This window comes from Prionailurus viverrinus, chromosome D4 (genome assembly GCF_022837055.1).
Source record: "Prionailurus viverrinus isolate Anna chromosome D4, UM_Priviv_1.0, whole genome shotgun sequence".
NCBI classification, from domain to species: domain Eukaryota; kingdom Metazoa; phylum Chordata; class Mammalia; order Carnivora; family Felidae; genus Prionailurus; species Prionailurus viverrinus.
In genome coordinates, this window is record NC_062573.1 from 71,057,545 (window position 1) to 71,085,518 (window position 27,974).

At 42.5% G+C, this 27,974-nt stretch overlaps 1 protein-coding gene and 1 non-coding gene across 3 annotated transcripts; both read left to right on the plus strand.

Moving 5' to 3' along the window:
• Window positions 1–205: 205 nt before the first annotated feature.
• On the plus strand, window positions 206–26,928 carry NMRK1 (nicotinamide riboside kinase 1). 2 transcript variants are annotated; one of them, XM_047831332.1, is made up of 9 exons: window positions 206–424; window positions 3,880–3,943; window positions 10,060–10,150; window positions 10,438–10,486; window positions 16,722–16,869; window positions 16,961–17,032; window positions 18,099–18,232; window positions 20,517–20,600; window positions 25,964–26,928. In XM_047831332.1, the coding sequence occupies exons 2-9, from the start codon at window positions 3,915–3,917 to the stop codon at window positions 25,981–25,983; spliced, it is 627 nt and encodes a 208-aa protein (XP_047687288.1). In that variant the 5' UTR covers window positions 206–424; window positions 3,880–3,914; the 3' UTR covers window positions 25,984–26,928. The 2 variants fall into 2 exon arrangements, with proteins under 2 accessions (XP_047687288.1, XP_047687289.1); XM_047831333.1 differs by having other exon boundaries at window positions 18,126–18,232.
• LOC125151054 (small nucleolar RNA SNORA12) lies at window positions 23,890–24,003 on the plus strand. The gene has a single exon (XR_007146612.1). It is a non-coding gene; the product is annotated as a small nucleolar RNA SNORA12 (small nucleolar RNA).
• Window positions 26,929–27,974: the final 1,046 nt, after the last annotated feature.

Here is a 27,974-nt window from a genome sequence, read left to right on the forward strand (position 1 = left end):
GGCAGCTCCGGCGCGGCGGGAGCGCGGGCGGCGCGCGCGGCGGCGCGCGCGGCGGCGGAACGAGCCAGAGCCGAGGGAGGGCGCCGCAGGCTCGCGCCGGGGCTGGCCTGGCTGCGCGCGCCCCCGATGAGAAAGGGCCGGACCTTGCGGGGGCGCACGCGCGCGCGTGGCCCGGGTCGCCGGAGTCCCGCCCCGCCCCGCCCCGCCCCGCCGGTGCTGGAGCCGGCGCCGCGTCCGGCCCGAGTGGGACGGAGCCCTCGGTTGGCGGCTGCTACCTGGGCCGCCTCCTACCGGGTAGGAGCGCGGAAGGGGGGGCATTGGGCCTCTCCGCTAGCGAGCTTTGGGGGTTGCGGCGGGTCAGCGACAGGCGCGCATTGGGCCAGCGCCTGTGCAGCTTTGCTTGGGAAGACTCGAACTGGCGCCGGTGAGTATCTGCGCGACCCGGCCGCGCTGCGCAGCGTCCCCGAGGCCTGAAGGTCTTCCCGATGTGTGGCAGTGCTGGACCCCGAACCTGGTTGCGTCTTTCGAGCCCTGTTGGGACTCTCAACACCCCAAACGGGCTGCTAGATGGCCTGCCGAGGAGGATGTGTCCGTGGTGGCGTCGTGCTTTAACGGCCCATAATAATCCTTAGTAAGAGACAACCAAGAGGTGGTAGGGTTGTGAAGTCACCAGGGACAGGGCCAGCTCTTGATCCCCACGAGAGGAGACAGCCTTTTATTCCACGAGTATTGTGGTGGACTCACCACGACCCGCCTGCCACCTATTATTGTACGGCCTGCTAACTGAGAATGATTTTTACCATTTTAAAAAGGCTGAAAAGAAATCAAAAGAAGATTTTTGTGGCACGTGAAAGTTATCAGAAATTCACATTTCGGTGTCCATAAAGTTTTGCTAGAACACAGCCACGCTCATTTGGCTCATATATTGCCTGTGACCGCTTTCTCTTCGCCACAGCAGAGCTGAGCTGCTGTCCCCAAAGCCGAAAACATTGACTGTCTGCACTTCACAGAAGTTCGCCGACCCCTCACCTAGCAGATTGAATATCCAGTGGGAGGCAAGGGCCAGAGCATACAAGAAATACAAGTGTGCGTTCAGTTCAAAATAGCACAGTCTATGTAATAAAATCAGTTGTATCTTTAAGGGAAGGAAAAAAAAAAAACCCTAAAAGAAAAAACTTTACAGGAGGGTCTATGTAAAGGGAAGCTTGAAAGTTTCTGCTGGGGGTTAGTGAAAGATAAAAGTGATTCCAAGGGAGAGGGGCCTGGGCTGAGTGTTCAGAAATTCTGTTTACTAAAAGGGAGCAAAGTTTAAACAATAGTAGGAAAAGACTTCCCTGTTGTGTGGGAGAAGATAATCAAAATATCTGCTGAACAAAACAACTAAGTGAGAAGTCCTGAAACATGTCACCGGTTTCAAAATATCCGACTGTTCTTGGGGCGCCTGGGTGGCGCAGTCGGTTAAGCGTCCGACTTCAGCCAGGTCACGATCTCGCGGTCCGTGAGTTCGAGCCCCGCGTCGGGCTCTGGGCTGATGGCTCAGAGCCTGGAGCCTGTTTCCGATTCTGTGTCTCCCTCTCTCTCTGCCCCTCCCCCATTCATGCTCTGTCTCTCTCTGTCCCAAAAATAAATAAATGTTGAAAAAAAAAATTAAAAAAAAAATATCCGACTGTTCTTTAGATGCCCTGAGAGGTACGTTTCGTTACGTGTATTTGAGAGTTGCTCTCTTCCTTATAATCTGCTGATTTCTGCACATACCGCTTCTGACCGTTTTGCGGTTTAGAGGCCAAAATGTACCTCGGTTAGTAGTGGAATACACGGAATAAGCACATACAAGTAGTGAAAAAAGGATTCAGCATCCTATCTTACTTAGGGTAAAAAAGGTATCAGAAGAAATTAAAATACTCATTTTGGGTTTGCTCTGGGCTATTTTAGTTTCTTCCCCCCCATGTAAATGACTCTGCTGTTGAGGAAAACTTTGTGCTGAGAAAATAAAATACATGAGTCCAGGGAATCAGATGCCCCAGATCAAATAGGGGTTGTCTCTCCAGGAACAGCCCGTGATTTAGTTTGTAGTTGATCAAGCTGGTTTTCACCTCATGGGGTCTGCTACTACATATATTTGGAGTGGGGCAAGTCTTGATTGCTGGCTTTTAAGTGTGATTTTAAAACAGTTCTCAAAGTGGGCAGCAGGCAGTGTAATAACAAAGTGTGGAGGTGGACGGTTCCAGCCCTGCACTTGGAGTTCACCTTGGTGCTGCCCTGTGCATCCAGTGCGGTTTCTGAAATAAATGACTTCTGGTATTGCTGGGCCCACCCTCACCCCAGCACCTGTCTTGCTTTGGCTTCTCCCAGTTCCCCACCCCTCTCAGCACATGGTCATGTGATCGGTGCTACTAAATTGTAGCCGACATTTACCCAAACAGTCTTGGGCAGGCTGAGACTGCTGACTACCATAGAATTAAGGGCTCCTGTTTCGATAAAAACTTGCATTTGACTGTGGGAATTCCCTCCTGAGCCCAAGCAATTTTACAGGTACGTTCTTGACTCTCACTCCTTATTTCTGAATTGCTTGTTGCCACCCAGATAATCCCCTCAAGCGTCTCTCCATTGCCACAGCCACACTTGTTCTTTGCATGCTGTGTAATTGATCCAATATCCTCATGTGTATGCACAGCTGTGGCATGAAGCAGGGGGACCAGGAGCCCTTGCCACTCAGTGTTCACAGCCATTAATAATACATCAATAAAAATGACATCTATTATACATGAGAGCCTCACAATTAAGCCAGCACATATGGGCATCCTTTCTTTGCTCTTGGTAATAAAGTGCTTTTTAGCAGCTTGGAAAGAAGAAAGAAAATAAGTTGCTTGGACACAGATCAGGGATGGGAATTGGGAGGGCTGCTGGGGGTCTCCAGCTCCGTGGCCACTCACCCCAGTGGCCCAGATTAGCTCCCTGATCACCCCACCAGGCCAGTCCAGAATAAAGAGCAGCATTAGTTCAGGCAACCCTCAGGAAGCACTATTGTGAGATTCCCTGCAGCTGCGCCTCCTTTTCACGTAAAGAGGTGAAAACACTCCATTAGAATATCCATAGGACTGCTTTACTGAACCTTAGGGGGCCTTGTGTGAAACTGCCCTCCACCCACTAGACACAGGGTCAACAAACAATGGCCTGTGGCTAAAACCTGGCCCTAGTCTTGAACATTTGCAGTCAGTTTTCTGATTAGGAACGCTAACTTTGAAATCCAGCAAGAGAGATGTTATCCCAGTAAGAAAGGAATTCCATTCTTCTCGTTAGTAGATGTGTATTACAACAACAAAATTGTACTCCATTATTACGTTTTGACTTCCGTCAAAAAAAAAACGTTATGCAAACTTGTTTTCTCTCTTGTTGTAGAAGTACCTACGTAATAACTTTGAGTTTGCCTCTTGCCTCCCAAAGGCTCAAAGTGTGTCTACCCTGGCCCTGGACTTTGATTTTTGAGTGAGGAAATAGTACCCTTAAAGGGAATTCACTTTCTTTTGCCTCTGGCCAGCAGTGACATTTCCCCCCAGCTCTGTGGGTTCCCTGCCACTGGGGAAATAAACGGGTCATCTCCAGGTGATTGAATCTTAAAACAGTTTCAGAGTTATGAACCTCTGTCATGCGTGGTCTCTGAGACTCTGGCCTATAAGCCTGGAGCACACGCCAGCTGTTGTGAGTGCGACAGAGAAGCTGGTACGAGGTGAAGCTCTTCTGAATGTGGATAATCCAGGGTGGGGTTCCCCAGAGGTCATGGTCATCCTTCCCCCTCAGCTGGCTCTCCTAATTTAGGACTCTTATTTCTTTAGATATCCAAGTGATACACGTTCAATTTTTTTTTTTTTTAATTTTTAGGAAATTTTACGAAGACGTGATTTTCAAAGCTAATTATGAAAACATTTGTCGTGGGAATCAGTGGGTGAGTAATTTTGCTACAAACAGCCGGTGGACGTACTCAGGATGTCCAAAGGGTGTTTTCCTGTAGACATGGTGGGGAAGGAGGAGTCAGGATTCCTGAATCCTGAAGAAAGGAGCAGGCCACTGGCTGTTTTATAAATGGCGGCAGGAGATGAGAGAGTCTCTTACAAACAGAGAAACAGGACCCTCAGTAATCAAAATCTGCCTGTTTTACCATTTCTTTTCTGGAGTTAACATCAGATGCTTTTTTATCCTATGTCCTCATTGCCCTGGCATAATTATTAGCTGTGTGCCCCTCTCCCTCTCAAAAGTGTCCTAAATTATATGGTCGCCCAGTCTGTCTGGTACCAGAGGTGTGCATGCAAATAAGACAGCAAGGGACATTATTTGTTTTGCTACTGTTTTATGTTCATCTTTCTTCTGGGTACATTCACATTGTGCGCGGTCCAATTAATGAAATACTTGAGACTATTAAAATTAGAAGTTTGTGATTTGGGGAAGATCACTGTGTTATTGTATTACATTACTGTGGTAAGTAATCAGAAGTCAAAGGGGATGAATTCAGTGGCAGAACTCTGCCTTGTCTAGCTCCCATCTAACCAGAACCAGAGTTCCAGTTTTTTTCTGCATGGCTTCTCTTGTCCATGCCTTCCCTTCTGTGCTCACCGCCATCATCCTAATCCAGACCCTCATTCCCAAATTCCAGTCCCTCCCCCGCCCTTAACCTTTTTTCCATACCTCTCTGCCAGTTGAATTGTCTTGCAAAAAAGTTTTAATTATTCTCTCCCTTAGTGAACAATAGTCAGTGGTTATCAGTCACCCAGAATGTAATCTGAGTATCCTGTGCATGAAGACCATTCCATACATAATAAAAGAAATGCATTAGCTTCAGGGACAGGTAGGCTGTAGGAGAGGTTTGATACAGGAGCTCTGTGGTATCCCCAAAGACTTGTTTCTTTCCATCTCTTTGTGTCTTCCTCCACTTGGATTCGTCCTAGACTTGGCTCCACGTTTTGGTCACAAGGACCAGCAGGTCCTGAGACTTTATTCTTCTTAGCCTGCCTCTCTCCAAGTCATGGTTTTCCCTGTGACGGCACTAGCTGTACCCTGTGCACACAGTCACTGTGGCCAAAGGGATGGACCTGCCTTGATGAGCTTAGGCCAGCGGGGCCCTGCCCTGGAGTTGAGAGCAGGGTCAGTCCACACCAGGCCTCGGAAGCAGGGGTGCACCTGGGGAGGCAGCTGCCCAGTCTACTCTAGCATCTAGTCCAACTTGCATTCTACGTATTCCCTTCTTCTCAATATCTGCCTCTGGCTTTCTTGCTACGTGCACTGGGTGCTGCCCACACCTCCCTAAGAAAGCCTCCTCTTTACTCTCTCTTCCTCAGCAAGTGCCAAGATTTCATTTTAGTGCTGCTTCTGCGAAGCACCTGCCAGACTTGGCTGCAGTGACCTCTGCTCCTACCTTTCTTCCTTCCTCTAGACTCAGTGTTGGATCTTTCTTGTATACTTACCACTTACTACCCTATGAAATAATCATTACATTAAGACGTCCAGGAATAGTGGGGATTCCAAAGCGTTCAAGAGTCAGTCAAGATCCTGAAAATGTAATGCATGTGTGATGATATTCACTTTTCCGGGGAAGGGGTATATAATCTTTATCAGATTTTCATGTTAAAAAATATAACTCCAACTGACTAATTTCACTTAGCATAATACCCTCCAGTTCCATCCATGTAGTTGCAAATGGCAAGATTTCATTCTTTTTGATTGCCGAGTAATACTCCATTGTATATATATACCACATCTTCTTTTTTTTTTAAATTTTTTTTTTTTTCGACATTTATTTATTTTTGGGACAGAGAGAGACAGAGCATGAACGGGGGAGGGGCAGAGAGAGAGGGAGACACAGAATCGGAAACAGGCTCCAGGCTCTGAGCCATCATCAGCCCAGAGCCCGACGCGGGGCTCGAACTCCCGGACCGCGAGATCGTGACCTGGCTGAAGTCGGACGCTTAACCGACTGCGCCACCCAGGCGCCCCTATACCACATCTTCTTTATCCATTCATCCATAGACAACTACGTGGGTAGAACTGAAGGGTATTATGCTAAGTGAAGTTAGTCAGTCAAAGACAAATATCGTATGACTTTACTCATATGAGGACTTTAAGAGACAAAACAGATGAACATAAGGGAAGGGAAACAAAAATAATATAAAAACAGGGAGGGGGACAAAACAGAAGAGACTCATAAATGTGGAGAACAAACTGAGGGTTACTGGAGGGGTTGTGGGAGGAGGAATGGGCTAAATGGGTAAGGGGCACTAAGGAATCTACTCCTGAAGTCATTGTTGCAGTATATGCTAACTAATTTGGATGTAAATTTTAAAAAATAAAATTAAAAATATATATATAACTCCATGGGCCTTGGAGTTAGACTTTGTATGCTATTACTTGCTAGCTGTTATCTTGGGCAAGCTTTCTGAGTATACGGTTTTTCAGTCCTTAGGTTCCTCAACTTTAAAATGGAAATATTAATATATACCTGCTACAGAATGGATTTCCTCTTGTTTAAGTACCTACAGATAGCCTTTTTAACTCCTCCTTAGCGCTCTGTCATATTCCAAATATACTTAACCCTCTTGTCTCTTGGCTATGTAACGAAAAAACAAATGGACCAGGACTTGTGCGTTTATTTGGGTGTTATGAACAAAGGCGGAAGTGGCTCCGAGTAGGTCGTCGTTTTCCTTCCCCATATCCTAGGATAAAGCATGCACCTGTCGGGACACTCTTGCCCTGAGGTTGGAATGCACGTGAGGTGGTTGTGAGCTTGGCGCCTGGTGGTTCTGAGCATGCTGAAAGGGAAGAGTTAGTCTTAAGCTGTCACCCGAGCAGGATTCCAAGTGTAGATCTTAGACTTGAGCTTGTTCAATTCCAACTTGTTAAATTCTTGTTAAATTCCCTTTCCCATGTGTCTCACCTGGACTGCCTTCTGCCTGGTCTGTCTCCTCCAAGTCTACAAAACCGAAGTACCTGTTCTTCATTGTCTCCAGCTAACTCAATGAGAAGGGATCTAATTACTGTCAGTTTGACTGTATCATCTGAAAGGGCTAAGTCTAGAACACGACACATTTTCTAACCAGGTTGCTTATACTATAATAAAGTTATCCCTGTTTACTCTCTATTTTAAACCAAAGTTCAGAATCTGAACTATATAAACTCAACATGGGTTATGGCCTTTTTTGTTAAAAGGGGAAAAAAAAGTGTACCAGTATTTTCTCAAGGCAAAAAGTAACACCCCGCCCCACTTTCCCATCTTTTCAAGAAGATCACCCATATCCTACCCAATTGTGTATTCTAAGGTTAATTGGAAAATCTTGAATCCTATTTCTTGTACTTTGTAGGTATGTTATATAGGTGATATTGAATAAATCCAATAAACAATTTTGGTGAATTAATGTTAGTTTCTTTTCTTTTATTTATTTATTTATTTATTTATTTATTTATTTATTTTTAAAATTTTTTTTTTTCAACGTTTATTTATTTTTGGGACAGAGAGAGACAGAGCATGAACGGGGGAGGGGCAGAGAGAGAGGCAGACACAGAATCGGAAACAGGCTCCAGGCTCTGAGCCATCAGCCCAGAGCCTGACGCGGGGCTCGAACTCACGGACCGCGAGATCGTGACCTGGTTGAAGTCGGACGCTTAACCGACTGCGCCACCCAGGCGCCCCTGTTAGTTTCTTTTCTAGATTTTAAATATATTGTACTCTTTCAACTGGGATTAAGCACAGGTTCTCGCAAATAAATGTGCAGTTAAGAGTTTTTCGTACCATCAGGGCACCTCGGTGGCTCAGTTGGTGAAGCGTCCTACTTTGGCTCAGGTCATGATCTCATGGCTCATGAGTTCAGCCCCACTGACAGCACAGAGCCTGCTTTGGATCCTCTGTCCCCCTCTCTCATCCCCTTCCTCACTTGAGCGTGCACACACACACACACACTCTCTCAAAAACAAATGAACATTTAAACAACAAAAGAGAGTCTTTTGTAGTATGGACATTTGTTCGTATGATGAAGCCTTGACTTAATATAATATTTTGTTGTTTGTTTTCCGAGAAACCAAGTGGTTTTATTGTAGCATGGGGACAAGACCTGTGAGCAGAAAGAGCTGCCTCAAGTAACGTTACGTTTTGTTTGTTGTTGTTTTTTGTTGTTTTGGTTTTAGAAGAGACAGAGTACCAGGAGGGGAGGGGGGAGAGGGAGAGAGTCTTAAGCAGGCTTTACACTCAGCGCGGAGCCCGTGCAGGACTCAATCTCACGACTCTAGGATCATGACCTGAGCCCTTATCCAGAGTCAGACACTCAACCAACTGAGCCACCCAGGCGCCCCTAGAGGAATGGTTTTTTTTTTTTTTTTTTTTTAAATTTTTTTTTCAACGTTTTTATTTATTTTTGGGACAGAGAGAGACAGAGCATGAACGGGGGAGGGGCAGAGAGAGAGGGAGACACAGAATCGGAAACAGGCTCCAGGCTCCGAGCCATCAGCCCAGAGCCTGACGCGGGGCTCAAACTCACGGACCGCGAGATCGTGACCTGGCTGAAGTCGGACGCTTAACCGACTGCGCCACCCAGGCGCCCCTGAGGAATGGTTTTAAATGCACAAAGTAAAACATAGGAATACAGAGGAAAAACCAGTTATATTGAAATACAGTTATAAAAATATTTTCAAAACAAATTGTAGCATTGTGATATATACATTTCTTTACTAACTTATTAGATAACAGTATCCAGCGGTAGGTCTGAAAACTGCCATAAATTTGAAATAATGATGAGTGTCGATGATGCTTCAAGATATCTGCCCCAACTGTACCATAATGTGAAAATATCTATGATTTCTATTGGTGACAAAGTCACAGGTACTGTAAAGACTACTGATGTTTGTTACTTATATTCATAATTAAAGGGGAAGCTAAAGTTCTGTTAGAATATAGTAAGAATAAAGATGTAATCTCTTTCCCATTCAAGTTCACAAAGTCTGAGTCTGTCCACAGACCCTCAGAAACGTCAGCCCCGGGTTGAGAAAAGCTCTGACCAAATGACTAGAGAAGCGCTGTGTGTGGCATTAGATGCTGGAAAAGTAGACACACGGAGCAGTTAGTCAGGGTCCCCATTCTCCTTGATGTCACAGTCCAGCCTTGATGACTGCATGTGATATGCTTCGATGGGTTCTCCCACCTCTCCCCAAAGCGGAGAGAGGTTAAGGAGAAAGGAGGCAGCACAGCAGAGCTGTGGATGTGTGCTAAGTGCTTGTAATAAGCCCATCCTCCATTTTTCTCTACGATACATGGAAACAAAATCACAATGACCCGCCTGCAATTTTATACACTTGAACCAAAAGTGCTGCTCATATTCTGTGGTTTTGCATATGAACCCTGTGAATGTTTCAGTACACACAGAACATTCTTTTGCTTCCCACATAGTAGCTATATTTTTAAGCCTTAGTATTACCCAGTTCACTTGCCCAGTACTTAGTTTCCTTTCTCCTCCATCCTTTCCAGTATATTTCTTATCATTTATTATGGTAGATCTACTTAGGGCTATGGTTTTGCCAACATATCTATGGAAGAAATAATTTCTCATTTATGTTTATTTATTTTTGAGAGAGAGAGAGACAGAGTGTGAGCAGGGGAAGGGCAGAGAGAGAGGGAGACACAGAATCCAAAGCAGGCTCCAGGCTCTGAGCTGTCAGCACAAAGCCCGATGTGGGGCTTGAACTCATAGACCATGAGATCATGTCCTCAGCTGAAGTCCAATGCCCAACCAACTGAGTCACCCAGGTGCCCCAATAATTTCTTTTAGACATTGCATGTTGTTTTATTTTACCTTATTTATTTTTTAAATTATTTATTAAGTAATCTCTACACCCAGTGTGGGTCTCGAACTCATGAGCCCAGGGTCAAGAGTCACATGCTCTTACGACTGAGCCAGCCAGGCATCCCATACATATTGTTTTAAATATCCTTTTTTTTTTTAAGATCACTTTAAAATGGTTTATATTAAATGCATCTTCCTTCTTGGTATTTTTGATTTTTTTTTCTTTTCCTTTTTTTTTGTTCAGTGTGACAAATGGCGGGAAGACAACGCTGGCTAAGAATTTGCAGAAACACCTCCCAAACTGCAGTATCGTATCTCAGGATGATTTCTTTAAGGTATCTAAAACTTCTCACGTAATTCATTTAACACAACAAAATCCTAGTAGCCGGTTGATTAAATTATGTCCAAAAAGCCTTTGCTGAACGATACAGCTTTTGTAGTGAAGGCAGGTTCCATGCAGTAATGTCACTGATTCACTAGATGGCATTACTTATTGTTGCGGCTCTGATTTTATTTATCCTCCTCATGCAAAGCGTTTACTAAAAGTTTATCACCTCTTCATTCTATAATTGTATTATTTCTGCACTGCACAGTTTTGATGGGTGCTTCATTATTTTTTCAGCCAGAGTCTGAGATAGAGATAGACGCAAATGGATTTCTGCAGTATGACGGTAAGTAGATGAGTTTGTGAAACATGCACAAATGTTCATTTTCTGTTTCAAACCTCTGTCTGTGAAGACAGTCTGGAAACGTGCTCAAACACACTGCTATACTCTACACATGCTTTTGTAAAGGTTTCTGATTTATGTCCAACTATTTAAATAAATGAAACCCAGGGCGCCTGGGTGGCTCAGTCGGTGAGGTGTCTGACTTCGGCTCAGGTCATGGTCTCGTGTGGTTCGTGAGTTCAAGCCCCGCATCGGGCTCTGTGCTGACAACTCGGACCCTGGAGTCTGCTTCGGATTCTGTGTCTCCCTCTCTCTCTCTGCCCCTCCCTGACTCATGCTCTATCTCTGTCTCTCAAAAATAAACATTAAAAACAATTTTTTTAATAATAAATAAATAAACGAAACCCTTTTTCCCCAGTTTTATATTTAAAACTGAAAACATTGGAACAGTAGATTTTTTTTTTCTAAAGCTAGAACAAGGTATGTTTGCTGGTACTATATTCATCCCTGCTGGGGGGGCACACATAGCTCTACTCTCACCCCCTCCCTGCAGTCTTGCCTGGAACAAAGTCCAAGCTCATCCTGTGGGCTTCCCTCCCAGTGACCAAGGTGCACCGGACAGCTGGTTTCTTCTTTCCACTGCTCATAAGGGTTAGTGAATATTTTTTAGATGGATTCACCTCGCTCCCTTGCCCAATCTAATACTGTTTTGAAGCCAAAGGGTTATAAAGTCAGAAAATATTTATTTTCCTCTAGAGAATGTCATGCTAATAAACTATATTTAATGGTCTTATCAACTTTGATAACTAACAAGATGATCACTGAGTGTTTATGCACACTGGCAGCAGAAACAGCTCTCTTAAAGACCCATAAACTGTGTTCTTTATTTTTAACTTTGACGACCTTAGAGGAAAAATGTTGTGTAATCAGTTCTTACAGACACATGATAGTTTTAAGAGAAGCAAAATCCTTGACTCGCTGCCTGTTCTTGTGTCTTGAACTGTAGCCAGGATATTTTTTTTTATTTCCTACCCGCCCCCCCCCCGCCAAAGGTTTGTAAGGAAGATTATTAAAAAGTAAGAGTTAAACAAGGAAAAACCATTTTCTTTTCTTTTTTTTTTTTTTTTTTTCAACGTTTATTTATTTTTGGGACAGAGAGAGACAGAGCATGAACGGGGGAGGGGCAGAGAGAGAGAGAGACACAGAATTGGAAGCAGGCTCCAGGCTCTGAGCCATCAGCCCAGAGCCTGACGCGGGGCTCGAACTCACGGACCGCGAGATCGTGACCTGGCTGAAGTCGGACGCTTAACCGACTGCGCCACCCAGGCGCCCCAATGGAAAAACCATTTTCAACAACGGACAAAGAATTATTTCTAATGCAAATGAGTTCTTATAAACTGATAAGAAAAACACTAATATTCTAATTGAAAAATGTCCAAGGATATAAATAAGCTTTTTACAAAAGCAAAAGGTTATTCGATTAATAAATATACAATAAAAAGTCAACCTCAGAAGTAGCCAAAGAGTTGTAAATGATTTTTTCCCACTTATCCTGCAAGGAGATTTTTTTCTCAGTGTTTATTTTAAGAGAGAAGAGCCTGTGTCCACACACGTGCACATGAGCAGGACAGGGGCAGAGAGGGAGGGGGAGAGAGAATCCCTAGCAGGCTCCATGCTCTCAACATGGAGCCCATCGTGGGGCTCAATATCACAAACCCTGAGATCATGACCTGAGCCAAAACCAAGAGTCAGATTCTTAACTGACTGAGCCACCCAGGTGCCCCAAAGTGAACAGATTTGTAAAGAAATAATTATCTAATGATGGCACAGGCTTAATTAATAAAACAAAAACTTTTATAAATGGAAATATCAACTGACATAAGCTTTCTGGAAGGGAGACTGAACGCATGTCCCAAAGTCCTTAATATATTCATGCCGTGTGTCAAGTGTCCCACTTCCAGGAGTCTATCTTAAGGAAAATCTGAAATTTTTAGGCAAGTACACAAATTTAAAGTAAATCAAGGTAATGTTGAAATCTTTATGATAACCACCAAAAGGTTAATTTAAAGACACAAAGCTATCAAGTTTATAAATAGATGGAATCATTAAAATGTAGTTGATACATACAAAATAAGTCGGAAGAGGTAAAAAACAGAGAACTTAAAAGAAGTCAAAAGAGGGGCGCCTGGGTGGCTCAGTCGGTTGAGCGTCCGACTTCGGCTCAGGTCACGATCTCATGGTCTGTGAGTTCGAGCCCCACGTCGGGCTCTGGGCTGATGGCTCAGAGCCTGGAGCCTGCTTCCGATTCTGTGTCTCCCTCTCTCTCTGCCCCTCCCCCGTTCATGCTCTGTCTCTCTCTGTCCCAAAAATAAATAAAAACGTTAAAAAAAAAAAAAAAAGAAGTCAAAAGATATGGAAAAGTAGAAAATGAGAGTAAGATGATAGATTTAAGCCAAATATATTGGTAGCTACATTAAATTAATTGAACTAAAATACAACAAAGATTGTCAAGCTGGATTGAAAGAAAAATAAAAAAAGCTCCTTACAAGAGATATATTTAAATATTAAGACAAAGAAAAGTAGACAAGGCTAGAAAAAGATAATGCCATGTGAATAATAATGCCTACTGAAAGAAATCTGGTATAACTACTAATATCAGACAAAGTAAACACGAAGAGTGTCACTAGAGATACTGTTACTAATATATTACTAAAAACAAAGAGATAAATAAGTTAATTCAACAGGAAGATAAACAATCCAAAATTTGTATGCACCTCATAACATAACTTCAAAATATGTTGAGCAAAAACTGACAAAACTAAATGGGGAAATACATAAATCTATAATTATTGTGGGATTTTAAAAAAATTTTTTTAAAGTTTATTTAATTTTGAGAGAGAGAGAGTGTGTGTGTGAGTGGGGGAGGGGCAGAGAGAGAAAGGGAGACACAGAATCTGAAGCAGGCTCCAGGCTCTGGGCTGTCAGCACAGAGCTGGGTGCAGGGCTTGAACCCACCAACCTTGAGATCATGACCTGAGCCAACGTCGGACACTTAACCAACTGAGCCACCCATGCACCCCAGTTGTGGGAGATTTTTAATATAACTTCTTCAGTAACCAGTAGGAAAAGCAGACAAAAATTATAAGGGTATAATGGATTTGAAGCACACAATTAACAAACTTAACTGAACTAGCATATATGGGACATGTAGCCAATCACAGCAAAATACACATTTTGATTTTCTTAAGAATACCGGGCACATTAATTAAAATAGAGAGCGTATGCAAGGGCATGGAGCAATTCCTAGTACGTTTCAGTAACTTGAAGTAATATAGAGGTATCTTCTGATCACAGAGAACTGAATTAGAAATCAGTAACAAAAGAGTAAGCAGAAAACTCCCAAGCGTTTAGAAATTAATCAGTATCCTTTCTTTCTGGAAAAATTTAAACATATGCAAAAGTTGGCAGAAAAGTATAATGAACTCTCATGGATTCAACTTCTAAATGATGCACTCTTGACCAATTTATTTCATCTGTACCCTTACCTTCTCCTTCTATATTTTTTAAGTAAATTCCAGACGTCATCACAGTTCATCTGAAGCAAAGCACTTCTGTGTATCCTGTGGGCCAAAGAATAAATCGCAGTGAAAATCAGAAGATCCTTTTAACTGAACAGTAATGAAGATATATTAAAACTAATGGTATTTCTGGTTGCAGCTAAGTTGGATTGGCCCCATTCCTTGCTCTTCCTCCCCCTTATAATTGAAAATCCTTGATGGAACATGACAAACAAAGGAAGACTCGAAGATGAAAAGAAGGGAGCCAAACGCCTAGGGCCTTCAGGACTTGAGGAAGGGCATGACTGATTCTGTGGGTTTTCTTTTTACCTGTCATATATCCAGGAAGGGGTACTGGAAGGGTGTGAAACATGGAATCATCAATAGGTGCAGACAAAAAAACCCCCAAGAAACCTGTTCCCTCTAGTCAAAGGACCAGGAAAAGGATGGCCTACTCAAATCGAATATCATTTTGATAATATCCACCCTATTGTAGCTAAACACAGAGGGAAAAACCATCGTCCCCTCATGGTGTCAGCAGGGACTAGTGAGCAAGACTTCTGGACCCATCCGTTACCAGCAAGGCAAGGACCCCACCGGGGTCCTATCACTGGAGCCAGAGAGCTGGATTCCCACAGCCACCTACAGCAGAGACAGGATGACGCGGTGGGAGGTGGTGCTACTTGAGACTCCACTGTCCCCACCTGAGGAGCGTCAGCTACTGTCAGGAGGATGCAGTTGAGAGCTGAACGTCTGTCCTCACCAAGCAACAATGAGGCTACACCCGCATCTCCCCTCGTGGCTGCCCCCACTCCATGTTGGTGAGGTTTAGCAGGGGGATGACCACCCATCCCCACCTAAACCTGCATACCACACCTAAACAGGGCAGCTACCTATTAAAAAAAAAAAAAAGATCAAATAGGATCCAGAGCCTCACAACATAATACCCTAACCTTCCAGGACGAGACTGAAATTCATTCGTTACATCAAAAACCAGGCAACTCTCAACTTGAATGAGAAAAGAAATCAACAACCACTCCATGATTACCCAGATGCTGGAATTATCTAACAAGGATTTTAAAGCAGCATTCATAAAAAGGCTTCAGCTAGCAATTGTGAACATTCTTGAATCAAGTGAGAAATGTGAAAGCCTCAGTAAAGAAATAGAAGAGGTAAAAATCAAATAGGAATTTTTAAATTGACAACATACAGTAAACTGAAATTTTAAAACTCACCAAATGGGCTCAAGAACAGAATAAATATGACAGGGGAAAGAATCTGAATTTAAGGACAGAACAGTAGAAATTACTCTTATCTGAACAACAGAGAGAAAATGGACTGAAAAGAAATGAACAGAAATATGGGACAATAACAAAAGCTCTAACATTCATATCATTGGAGTCTCAGAAGGAAAGGAGAAAGAGTGTGGTGCTAAAGAAGTAGGTAAAACATCATAAATTTGGCATAAGACGTAAACCTACAAATTCAAGAATCTGATCCCTAAGCAGATTAGACAAGACGGATCAAGAAGAAAAGAGAAGGCACAAATTACAAATATCAAAAACAACAAAGGTAGTATCACTACAGAGCCTACAGGCATTAAAAAGATAAGAGCATATTATGGACGTTCTGTGCAACTGAATTAGAAAACTTTAATGAAATTGACAATTTCCTAGGAAAATGCAAGTTACCAAGGCTAATAACAGAAGAGAAAATCCTGAGAGTCCTATGCCTATTAAATAAATTAATCGATAATTTTAAAACCTTCCCCTAAAAAACCTAAGTCCAGATGGCTCAATTCAATAGTTCCAGAGTAGGGCTCAGAAATTACAATTCTGGTAAATTCCCAGGTGATACCAATGCTGTTGGTCTACGTACTATACTTTGAGAATCAGTGTTGTAGAATACTTTTGCAGAATTATAATTGTAAGCTCAAAAAGTATGCGCAGTTTAGAGTTTGAAAAGGACATATTCATGTCCTTTATAAAATTTTTAATGATTTTTCTCTTAATTGCCTATGAGAATGCTTTGTATATTAAAGATGTTGTGAAATACATTGCAGGTATTTTCCCCAGCATATCATTTATTTTTCAAACTAATTTATAGATATTTTGTTATCAAAAATATTAAACTTTTATGTAGTCACGGGGGAACAGGCATTATAAATAAAGCAAGATTAGCCACGAGTTTATGATTGTCGAAGCTGGTAATGGGGCCATGGGAATTCATCGTACTCTACTTTTGTATATATTTGAAATTTCACATATTAAAAATGTTTCGGGGTGTCTCAGTCGGTTGAGCGTCTGACTTTGGCTCAGGTCATGATCTCCAGGTTCAATGGTTCGAGCCTCGCATCGGGCTCTGTACTGACAGCTCAGAGCCTGGAGTCTGCTTCAGATTCTGTGTCTCCCTCTCCCTCTGCCCCTCCCCTGCTTGCACTCTCTCTCTCTCTCTCTCTCAAAAATAAATATTAAAAAATTTTGTTTTAAGTATTTCAAACATATCAATTTGTCAATAATTGAGTTTAAATTTATCTAAAATATTTATTAGCTATTTTGAAAGGTAAATGAAATAGTATTATTTTATGTATTTATAGAGCCCTAGACATACTCATCATGCCAAGCCACATCATAAAACTTCTGTTGTATTCATTTCATGTATTTTTGTACATTTACTTGAAGTGCTTGAAGCGCTCAATATGGAAAAAATGATGTCCACCATTTCCTGCTGGATGGAAAGCCAAGGACAGTCCCTGGCATCAACAGACTCTGGAAGTGCCGAGGAAATTCCCATATTGATCGTCGAAGGCTTCCTTCTCTTTAATTATAAGTAAGCATCCTCAACCTTATACTGACCTTTAGTGAATGGTGGGGGGGTGGGGGAAGGGAAGCCTTGCGAACTAAATATGCTGTTATTTTAGGCCCCTCGACACACTATGGAACAGAAGCTACTTTCTGACCATTCCGTATGAAGAATGTAAGAGGAGGAGGAGGTGAGTTTTGATATCACCTTTGTGGATTGGAATTCCAAGGACAAAACATGCATGGAGATGAAAAGTACAGCATAGGGAATAGAGTTGGTCGTATTTATAACAGCTTGTATGGTGACAGATGGCAGCTAACTCATGGTGACCATGGAGTCACATATAGGCACGTTGAATCCCTGTGTTGCACACCTGAAACTAGTGTGTGTCAACTGTACTTCAACAAAAAGTAAAATTTTTTAAGCAAAAACATTTTTTTAATTTTTTAAAAGACAAAATTGTGGGAAAAACAAGGAAAGAACATTATTGAGCAGTGTATATGTCAACAAGGCTTCATCTCTTCTACATAAAGAGCAAAACCTTGTTACATAAATGCTCATCCACCTGGACTAATGCAAATTATTTTTCTAACATACATTATTTATTTATTTATTTATTTATTTATTTATTTAGACAGAGAGGGCGTGAGCAGGGGAAGAGGAGACAGAGAGAGAGAGAGAGAGAGACAGAGAGAGAGAGAGAGAGAATCCCAAGCAGGCTCCGAGCTGTCAGTGCAGAGTCCCATGTGGGGCTCAGTCCCACAACCATGGGATCATGACCTGAACTGAAATCAAGAGTCAGACATTTAACTGAGCTACCCAGGCACCCTGCAAATTACTGTTCCAAGAATAGGCCTTTTGACAAACCATTTGACTTCTCTGTCCTAAATCTTCAAGTGAGCCAGTCCCATGTTGATTATAATTTTAAATTTGTGAACCATTGTTCTGCTATAGCCACAAAGGACACCAGTTAGTTGAAAGCTTAATCCAACATATCAGTTCCTCTGTCATTATTTATGTTGATATTTGCTCTTGATTTTTTTATAAAGCACTGAAGCGTAGGCAAATAATTATGAATGGTAGCGAATTATAAAAATAATGTTTTTGGAACCCGGAAAGTAAATCCATTTTATTGTCTTTGTAAGTAGCACTGAATCTAAAATGTATGTATGCTCTTAATCCTGTTTAGATTAAGTCTCAGTGATTTTCCCATTATCCTGACCACTGTTAGTTTATCAATTGTGTGTTTCCATCAGTATAAAGTTTCCTGTGTGTTTTGATAGTACGAGAGTCTACAAGCCTCCAGACACCCCAGGGTACTTTGATGGCCACGTGTGGCCCATGTATCTAAAGCACAGACGAGAAATGGCGAAGATCACGTGGGAGATTGGTAAGCGCCTTTTCTCCCTCTACAGAGGGCATTTACTTGTCTTTGCCTTTAAGTCCACAAGAGCAAGGACGTTAGGAGGTTTTTTTCCTCTTGGATTACATAATAAAGGATCCTTCTAAGCCACAACACTCTGGGCTTCTCTGCTTCCACAGTAGGCGCTACTGGTTTCTGTTTCTCGGTCTTCAACTCTCGTCAAAGCCTGTCAGCTTCTAGGTGGTCATTCATGAAACTCATATTGAGTGAATGTCTTCTGTGTGTAAGGCAGTGTCCTGCTGATGTCAAGGGAAGTAAGACAAAACCTGCCCCCACTTGTAAGAGCCAACATTCTGTCCAGGAAACAGCCGCTAAAGATCCTGGCTACACGAGCATGTCCTCTCTAGCTATGCCAAGTGCTGTGCTACCAAGTTCCAGGGGGACGGCCCAAGGCCCAGCAATCAGGGAAGGCTTCCTTGAAGAAGCCTCTTAAACCACACTCTAAAGGGTTTAAATGGACAAAGGGAGATAGGTCGGTAGACAGAAGATCACTCCAGAGTACCCGAAAAGACCAGGGACACAAAGGAGCTAGTAGCACCTGAGAGAGAGAAGGTTGGTGTATTTTTGGTAGAGAAAACTGAGAGAGAGGTGATACTGGAGACACAGGGAAGATCTAAACTCTACCAGGCCAGTTAAGGACTTGGGGCATTATCCTGGGAGAAGTGGGAAGCCCTGTACAGAGAGGTTTTAAACAAAGACATGGTAGGGGCACCTGGGTGACTCAGCGTCTTGTTCTTGACTTCAGCTCAGGTCACGATCTTACGGGTTGTGGGTTCAAGCCCCGCATGGGGCTCTGCGCTGACAGCACGGAGCCTGCTTCGGATTCTCTCTCTCCTGTCTCTGCCCCTCCCCTGCTCGTGCACTCGCTCTCTCTCTCAAAATGAGTAAACTGAAAAAACAATTTTAAACAAGGACATAGTTGATATCAAATTCTTGTTTTAGTGCGATTCCCCTGGCTATGTGAGGGTGGATGCAGAGGGTGTGATGTTGGACACGTGTGCTCAGTAGAACAGGGTGACGAAATAGATACGGAGCGGCACTCTCCCTCTCCATCTCAAATGCCACTCTAACCATGCCCCCCACCCCCTTTGCTGAAATATCGTCAGAGTCTCCAGCTTTCTGGTATAAAATCCAAACATACTTCAGGGCCCCTAAAGACTAAGGCACAGACAGCCTTGCTCTAAAATCTCATCCCTACAGTGTTCCGACCTCCCAGCTTCTAGCCCTTCCAAACTGTGCATCCTTTTCTTAACAGACAAGTTTATCTCTTACCTCCAGTTTTCTTTTTTCTTTTTTTAATTATTTTTGTTAATGCTTATCTATCTTTGAGAGAAAGAGACAGTGTGAGCAGGGGAGGGACAGAGAGAAAATCTGAAGCAGGCTCCAGGCTCTGAGCTGTCAGCACCGAGCCCAAGCTCGAACTCGTGAACTGTGAGATCATGACCTGAGCCAAAGTCGGACGCCTAACCAACTGAGCCACCCAGGCGCCCCTGACCTCCAGTTTTCTGATTAAAGAGTTCTTTCCTTCCTTTAACTACATAGCTTCTACTTTTTCTTCAAAATTAACTATGCCAGTTTGGGTAAAAATATCTCCTGGGCCTGGAGAATTCTGAGTCAGTACATACGTGGCACAGCCCAGACCCCTGCATGATTCAAGAAGCTTCATAGGCAAGCCTGATGCATATGTAGGTTGGAGAACCACCCCCTTAAATGATTCTTTTGGGGAGACACCTCTGCAGTGCTCCTAAAGTGCCACATGCACAGTACCACGTAACTCTTGCTTTTTCAAAAAATAACTTTCACATCTGCTAGTATGCATTTCTGAAACCAAATTTTTTTTAACTTATTGTTCCTGACTGTAATCTATTTCTCTCTTTAATGACTATTAATTTCTTTTTACATTATGGCCCTGCATTCTTTGTTTAAACCTATTCGTATTCTTTTTTTTTTTTAAGTTTATTTATTTTGAGAGTGACGGTGTGAGTGGGGGAGGGGCAGAAAGAAAGAGAGAGAGACAGAGAGAGAGAGAGAGAAAGAGAATCCCAAGCAGGCCCCACACACTCAGTGCAGAGCCAGGTGCGGGCTCAAACTCATGAAACCATGAGCTCATGACCTGAGCTGAACCCAAGTATCAGACACTTAATGGACTGAGCCATCCAGGCACCCCAAACCTATTCGTATTCCTAAGAGATGTCAAGTGCCAGAGTAAGAATCCTGTACTAACCGATCCACCCTTCTTTCTCCTTCCCAGTTTACCTAGATGGAACAAAATCTGAAGAGGACCTCTTTAAAGAAGTGTATGAAGATCTAATACAAGAACTAGCAAAGCAAAAGGGTAAGTATTATGGATGGTGAAGGAACAGCCAGGAAAATAGTTCATTTTATACCCAAGAATGGCTTACCAGAATGCTAATGTAGGAGTGATTATATCCATTCATTCATTGCTTTGAAGATAATTCAGAATCAGAGACTCTGAATGGGTTTGGGGACTTGATTATTTTGTTTATAAGGTTTTTTTTATTTAAGGGTGAAAATATGTTTATGTTATGTCGTTTAAATTGTTTAGTAGATGGATGTTATTTCAATGGGACTGAAATTATCCTTTGAGCAGAGTGAAGTTAAAATGCTGGTGATCTCATTTTAATATGTCAAGAATTCCCCGTCTCCTTTATTCTTCTAGATTTCCCATGAATTTATTTTCCCAAATACTTCAAAAATAAACACAAGATGTTAAAAAATATTAATTGAATGTTTCCTTAAGGTGTTCATATAAGATGACACATTTTACAAGTACCAGAAACTTTTCCTTTATCTAGTTTAAGCACAAAGAAAGTACAGGGGTAGCGGTGGCTTCAGGCTCAGCTGGATCAAGCTGGTTCAAATGTCATCTTCAAGACTCTGCCACAATTCCATGTTATGTTTGGGTTTCTTTTGAAGTCAGACTCTCTCCACTGACAGATACGATGGCTGTGGCAGCACCATACTCCTAGGCTGAACAGCCTGTTAGGCTCAACAGTAGAAAAAGACCATTAATCCTTTCCCAAGATTTCCCATGAGTTGATAAATGTTGAAGCTGGGTTTTGGATTCCAAGGGGTTTATATGTGATTCTCACTGCTTTAGCATATGTTTAAAATTCTTTATTTTAAATGGTTTTTTAAAAGCACTTTTAGGGGGAGGGGAAGGGAAAAAAAAAAAAAAAGAGGTTAGAGTGGGAGAGAGCCAAAGCATGAGACTCGTAAAAACTGAGAACAAACTGAGGGCTGATGGGGGGTGGAGGGAGGGGAGGGTGGGTGATGGGTATTGAGGAGGGCACCTTTTGGGATGAGCACTGGGTGTTGTATGGAAACCAATTTGACAATAAATTTCATATATTAAAAAAAAAACAATATGAAAGGACAAAAAAAAAAAGAAATGAAAAAAAAAAGCACTTTTACATTTTAGCCGAGCTAAAAATTCCCAGGGAAGATTTTGATTGGTCCTGCTTGGGTCACATGCCTTGTGCTAACCCAATCACTTTGGCCAGGGAGATGGCATACTCTGATTGGCTAGGACTGGAACATGCGCACATCTTGTAATTGAATGCCTCTCTTAAGGCCTTTTGTTTAGGGGGAGAAGTTCCCCAAAGGGAAAGCAGAGCAGGCGGTAGAAACCAGAAGGATGAAAAAGCATGCAGGGAGAACAAAACTCTAGACCTACCTGCTGTTATATTAAAAAACCAGGGTTTTCATGGTGAATATATGCAAAATGCTCATTCAAGAGAGTCACTCCTGCAGTGAAGAATATTACATGCATTTAACTATCCTAGTCCAGATGTCATCATCTCTAATAAGAATTAGATTTCCGGGGCGCCTGGGTGGCTCAGTCGGTTGGGCGGCCGACTTCGGCTCAGGTCACGATCTCGCAGTCCATGAGTTCGAGCCCCGCGTCGGGCTCTGGGCTGATGGCTCGGAGCCTGAAGCCTGCTTCCGAGTCTGTGTCTCCCTCTCTCTCTGCCCCTCCCCCGTTCATGCTCTGTCTCTCTCTGTCTCAAAAATAAATAAACGTTAAAAAAAAAATTTATTTTTTTAAAAATAAAAAAATAAAAGAATTAGATTTCCTTTGTTCTCAGTAAATCCCTGTCTTACAAGGGGACTGAGCCCAGCCAGCCAGCCCACTGGTTCTCCACACTCCTGGTTTCAGGCTCAGCCCTTCACGGAGGCAGGAGCCCGTTTGAAGAAATTTCAGTAGCATTTTAAGGTTTCTTCTAGCGGAACTTACAGTCCGTGGCAGATATACCGGACTACCTCTGCCATCTGTTGCTTGGATGAAAGGCCGGGAAACTCAGCACTGACATGAACGGCTATAAGGAGGTGTAGGGTGAAGGGGGAGTTCAGCCTTCATAAATCATAGCCCCTGAGCCAGGGCCTCTTTCTGAGGGTGATCAGCTCCCTTTCTGGCCCTAGTGAGATACTTCAGGGTGTTTAGCTGCTGGACACCTATACCTTTCCATCCTCTTATAATGGCCAGTGCTCAAGTCCATTTGTTTTTTTTTTTTCTTTTTTTTCTTTTTGTAAACGTTTATTCATCTTTGAGAGAAAGCATGAGCAGGGGAGGGGCAGAGAGACAGGGAGACAAAGAATCTGAAGCAGGCTCCAGGCTCTGAGCTGTCAGCACACAGCCCGATGCGGGGCTTGAATCCATGAACCGTGACATCATGACCTGGCTGAAGTCAGACACCCAACCAGCTGAGCCACCCAGGTGCCCCTCACCTCCATGTCTTAGTGACTAAGTCGGACTCTGTGGCGTTGCCTTGTTGCCCATCTCCTGATAAAGATGAAAGGAGCCTTAAGCAAATAGCTCAGGCAAACCTCACCTAGTTCCACACCACACGCCAGCGTGTGCCATCCGTCCCAGGGCCCAAGAACAACAGGTATGTTTTGATGGACACTGAAAGCCCACAAGAAAGTACGTGTCCACGTGTGTGGCACCCACCTTTTCCCTTGCTTATGTCCTAGAGGTTTGTAAGGAGTATTCAACTTCGCCTTTTAAGGCTATCTCGTTTGTGTCCTAGATATTGGGTAAAGTTAAGTAGGAGAAAAAATAAAGAATGTTAAAAAAGCTACAAAGTCCAAAGTAGATGAGGTTTTCCTACCTCTTAAGATCTATGTTTTGTTTTGTTTTTTTTTTCCAGTTGCCTTAGTAAGTTCTGGTATTATTTATAGTACCCCCCCCCCCCTTCCCAGTTCTTAAACCGCGGTGCCCTGGCAGAGCCTCCTGGAGGGATCCTCAGTGTGGCCTGGTTTAACCCACAGTCAGGGGCTGAGCTGGCAGGGAGGCCTTGCCCGTGTTTCTAAGCACTGCTCTGCAGGCCTCGCGTAACATCTCCTAAACCCGCTGAACTCAATTTCCACTCTAAGCACATTAAATCATAATTGTGGTAAAGTAATAATAACGAGAGGGAAACAGAGATTGAATTTAATTATTAATGAAACAAATGACCCAGGAGAGTAAGAAACATAAAGTTCGAATTTAATCCTTATTTAAATTCAGCGTTTGAGGCAAAATGCAGCCGTTACCCATTCTCACAATGACAAGGCAGGCTAGCCATCGGAACGTCCAGAGTCCTTTTGAGAATGTTTATTTTCATGGCGATGGTTTTCTCTCTGGCACACTTGTTACGTTTTCAAAGGAGCCCGACTCTGCCGCGTGTACTGGGTAGGAGCTAGAAAAGGTTGGCGGGAGAGTGGCTCCCACATGCGGGAAGGAAAAGGGGGAAAAGTATGTATTTCCATCTCATTATAAAAGCATATTAATTATTTTTAAAAGTTTTTATGTAAAAAAAAAAATCACTTAAATTCCCACCAGTCAGCAGTGTTACCATTTTAATGAGGACACAGTCAATATTTTTGCTGTTCCCATCAGTCTCTTTACGTGGTTACATGGTTACTTGCCATGGTTTTTTCTGTTTTTACATTAGTATTTACTATTTAAGGAGCTTTATAGAGCTGATTATAAAAGGAAACTGAGCAAAACTAAACAGCTCTCCCAGTGAAAGGAGTCAAGCCTGAGTTCTGTTTTGCTCATTAAAAGTGAGTTATAGGGGCACTGGGTGGCTCAGTCAGGTAAGGGCCCAACTCTTGGTTTCGGCTCAAATCGTGATCTCACAGTTGGTGAGTTCAAGCCCAGTGTCGGGCTCTGTGCTGACAGCGTAGAGCCTGCCTGGGATTCTCTCTCTCCCTCTCTCTCTCTCTGCCCCTCCCCTGCTCACTCATTCTCTCTTTCTCTCAAAATAAATAAACTTAAAAAACTTTTTTTTTTAAGTGAATTATAAGGGGGTACTTGGGTGGCTCAGTTACGTGTCTGACGCTTGATTTTGGCTCAGGTCATGACCTCAGGGTTGTGAGATCAAGCCCTGAGTCAGGCTCCATGCTAGGCGTAGAGTCTGCTTAAACTTTCTCTCTCTCTCTCTCTCTCTCTCTCTCTCTCTCTCTCCCCCCCTTCTCTCTCTCTCCCTCCCCTCCGCACCCCCCGCCCCTCCCCCTGCTCACATGCTCTTTCTCCCTCTCTAAAAAAAAAAAAAAAAAAAAAAAGTGCATTATAAGACTTGGCTTTGACATCTCAGTGGAAAAGAAAGATGTCCTATGTTACATTTCAAATCTAAGGAATAAGAAATTGCAAAATAAAAATTTAATAAAATGTGTGTATTTTCTTTTTGGTATTTTTATACACTGAATTTAAAATATGTCCAATTAAAGGTAATAGTAGTATAATTATCTAATACAGTAGTCCACATTATCATAGGGTTAATGACCCATTTCACAATTGCTGGACATTTAGTGCCATCATAAGTTTTTCACATTAACAAATAATGTGCTATAAAAATATCTGCCTATATCACTTGTTTTCTTCTTCTTGAATTATATTAAAATTTTTCAGGGGCACCTGGGTGGCTCAGTCAGTCAGTTAAGCGTCCGACTTCAGCTCAGGTCATGTTCTCATGGTTCGGGAGTTGAAGTCTTGTGTCAGGCTCTGTGCTGGCAGCTCGGAGCCCGGAGCCTACTTCGGATTCTGTGTCTCCCTCTCTCTCTGCCTCTCCCCCGTTCATGCTCTGTCTCTGTCTCTCTCTCAAAAATAAACATTAAAAAAAATTAAAATTTTTTTGGAAGTAGCACTTGCTTGGTCAAAGACTATAATCATTTTTATATTTACATACTTCAGAGATGACTACACCAAAAAATGTGTGTTTTTCCAACACAAACTATGTAGCACAAATACAACAGGTTTATCATTGAGTTTCAAGCCAAAGTCCCAAAGTCAGGCTCACATACGCTTCCTTGGTTTATGAAAAAATACTAAAGGTACCAATACACTTTTCCCAAACCAAGGATAACATTCCAAAACAATAATTCTAGTACAGCCAGCCACCCTTTGTGATATTCTTCTAATTTTCAAACTATTTCATTCTTTTAAGCCAATGATTATTATACCAATTGCAAATGATATTGGGTATCTGATATCTTCAGATAGGCTTAAATTTAATCAAGGATTAAAAGAATGAGACTTGGCCTCTATTTAGTTCTTTGTGGAAAACCAGCATTTCTGGTCCCAGAATCCCTGTGACGTTAACGTGAAGATTTACTGTTGATAGTGTAAAGATTTAATAAAATGGAAATTGGAATTCTCTACTCATTTCTCTTCTGCTTGTATTTGTTCCCAAGGTTTGCACGTGACAACGTAGAGATGGAGTGCACTGAACCCTTCGGGAATTGAATTAGGAAACTCGAAGGCCTCTATTTAAGAACCTGCACGAAGATACAATATGTACTTTGGTATGATGACAGCTGTAGTTCGTTCGTTTGTGTTACCACATATGATTTCCGCCACATGAGGAACAGTAAATAGGGATCCGTGCCACTGGACGGGAATGTACCTTGATGAGTTGTTCTCGCTCTAAGGAGTGCAGAGATACAGCATTAGCTCACTAACGAGTCAGTTCCTCTAGACCAATGATCGTCAAACTTTTCCAAATAGGACCAAGTACGAAATAAGGTTTACATCACAATCCAGTAGAGATGTAATCCATTATGTTTGTGTGTGTCTGTGTGTGTGTAGGTATATATGTGTGCAATGTGTGTATAGAGATACACACATGTACAAGGATCACAAAGGATTTACCTAAAGCATGCTGATATTTTTCTATTTTTAATTTTTTTATAATCTTCATTACCATCCAGTACCAATGCCTATTTCCTGCAAATGAAGGCTTTACCAGGAGTAGCAGTCACATTGAGCGAATCAACAATTTGCTGCAATGTCTTTTTTGTGTGGGTTCTGTCGCTGTGGCTGCTTTTCCTGTTCTTGCATATGTGTAAAACCACTGGGTCGTTGTGTCTCTTGTGTTGCTACTTTGTTGCAAATGGTATATTTTCTGTTTTATTTTGGGTTTTGTCAAACCAGTGGTTTGAAGTCCCAGAAATCATTTACAGTTACTTAGATGATAAGTAGTACCTTTGATTGAAAGGAAGAGACAGGAGATCTAAATTCTATAATGTTTTGAGGTCTCTTTAAATACTGGAATTTAAATCATGTATTATACTGATCAACCTCTTGTTTTTTAACAAACAGATTGCTCACAATCCTCTCAGTCTTTACAAATAGAAATGTATTGTTGCATTAACTTTAACTGTAACTCATTTGATCAGCTCTCATTATTTCTATATTTCTAACTAGCTTGTCCTCAGTGGCAATTAGGGAAGGGGTTTTTTTGGTCACACGTACTACACAAAACAACAAAAAAGAACAAAACAAACCCTGAGCTCAAATGGCGGTTCTTCCACCTAATAGCTATATGACTCGGATCACACTATTCAAAGTCTTCCTTTCCTCTTTGTAAAAGGGGAATATCAACAGTACTTAGCATGGGTGTAGCGTAGAATAAGGATCATGTTCAAAATCCTTCACACGGCCCCCAGGGCATTCCCTGAACTAGCTTCAGTGTGCCTGCCTCTCTGTTCTCATTGCCCATCATTCAGTCCATTGCTGTTCGGTGCTGAGACCTCCTGCCCCCAAACCTACCAGGGCCCTTCCTGCCTCATGGCGGGCACCCAGGCTGTTCCCGACACTCGGAGCAAGTGCCACAACCTTTCCCTCCAACCAACCTGTCCCTCCACAGAGGCAGACATCCTGCTTCATGGAGGACTTCTCTCATCCTTCCCTCCACAGATGCTCTCAAAGCTGCCCTACCTGGCCGTCGCAGCACTCATCCCAATTGTAACTGTCCTGCCACCGACAGAGTCGCTCATTTAGTGGCTGTCCCCCCAGCTACATGGAAGCCCCATGAAGGCAGGTCTGACCTCTGTGACTTAGTTACAGACACGCCTCTGCTCACCAGCACAGTATCTGGCTCATGGTGAACACACAAAAAATAGCGGGTACTTTTTATAACTTCCTATTACATCAGGAATGGATTCACATGCAACCAATGTCTTATTCGAGGAGTAGTAACTTACACTCGTTGGGATTTATTTTATTTATTTATTTATTTTTACAAACGAAGGAAGTTTAAGGCAGGCAGTCTAGGGTTTGCACATCGAATTGTCAGATTTAGGGGGAAAAAACAACAAAATTAGAGGACGCCCAGGTAAATTTGAATTTCAGGTAAACTGTAGCTCTTTATCAATAACTTTAGTATAAATAAATCCCAAACACTATATATGTAAGACTGTTGTT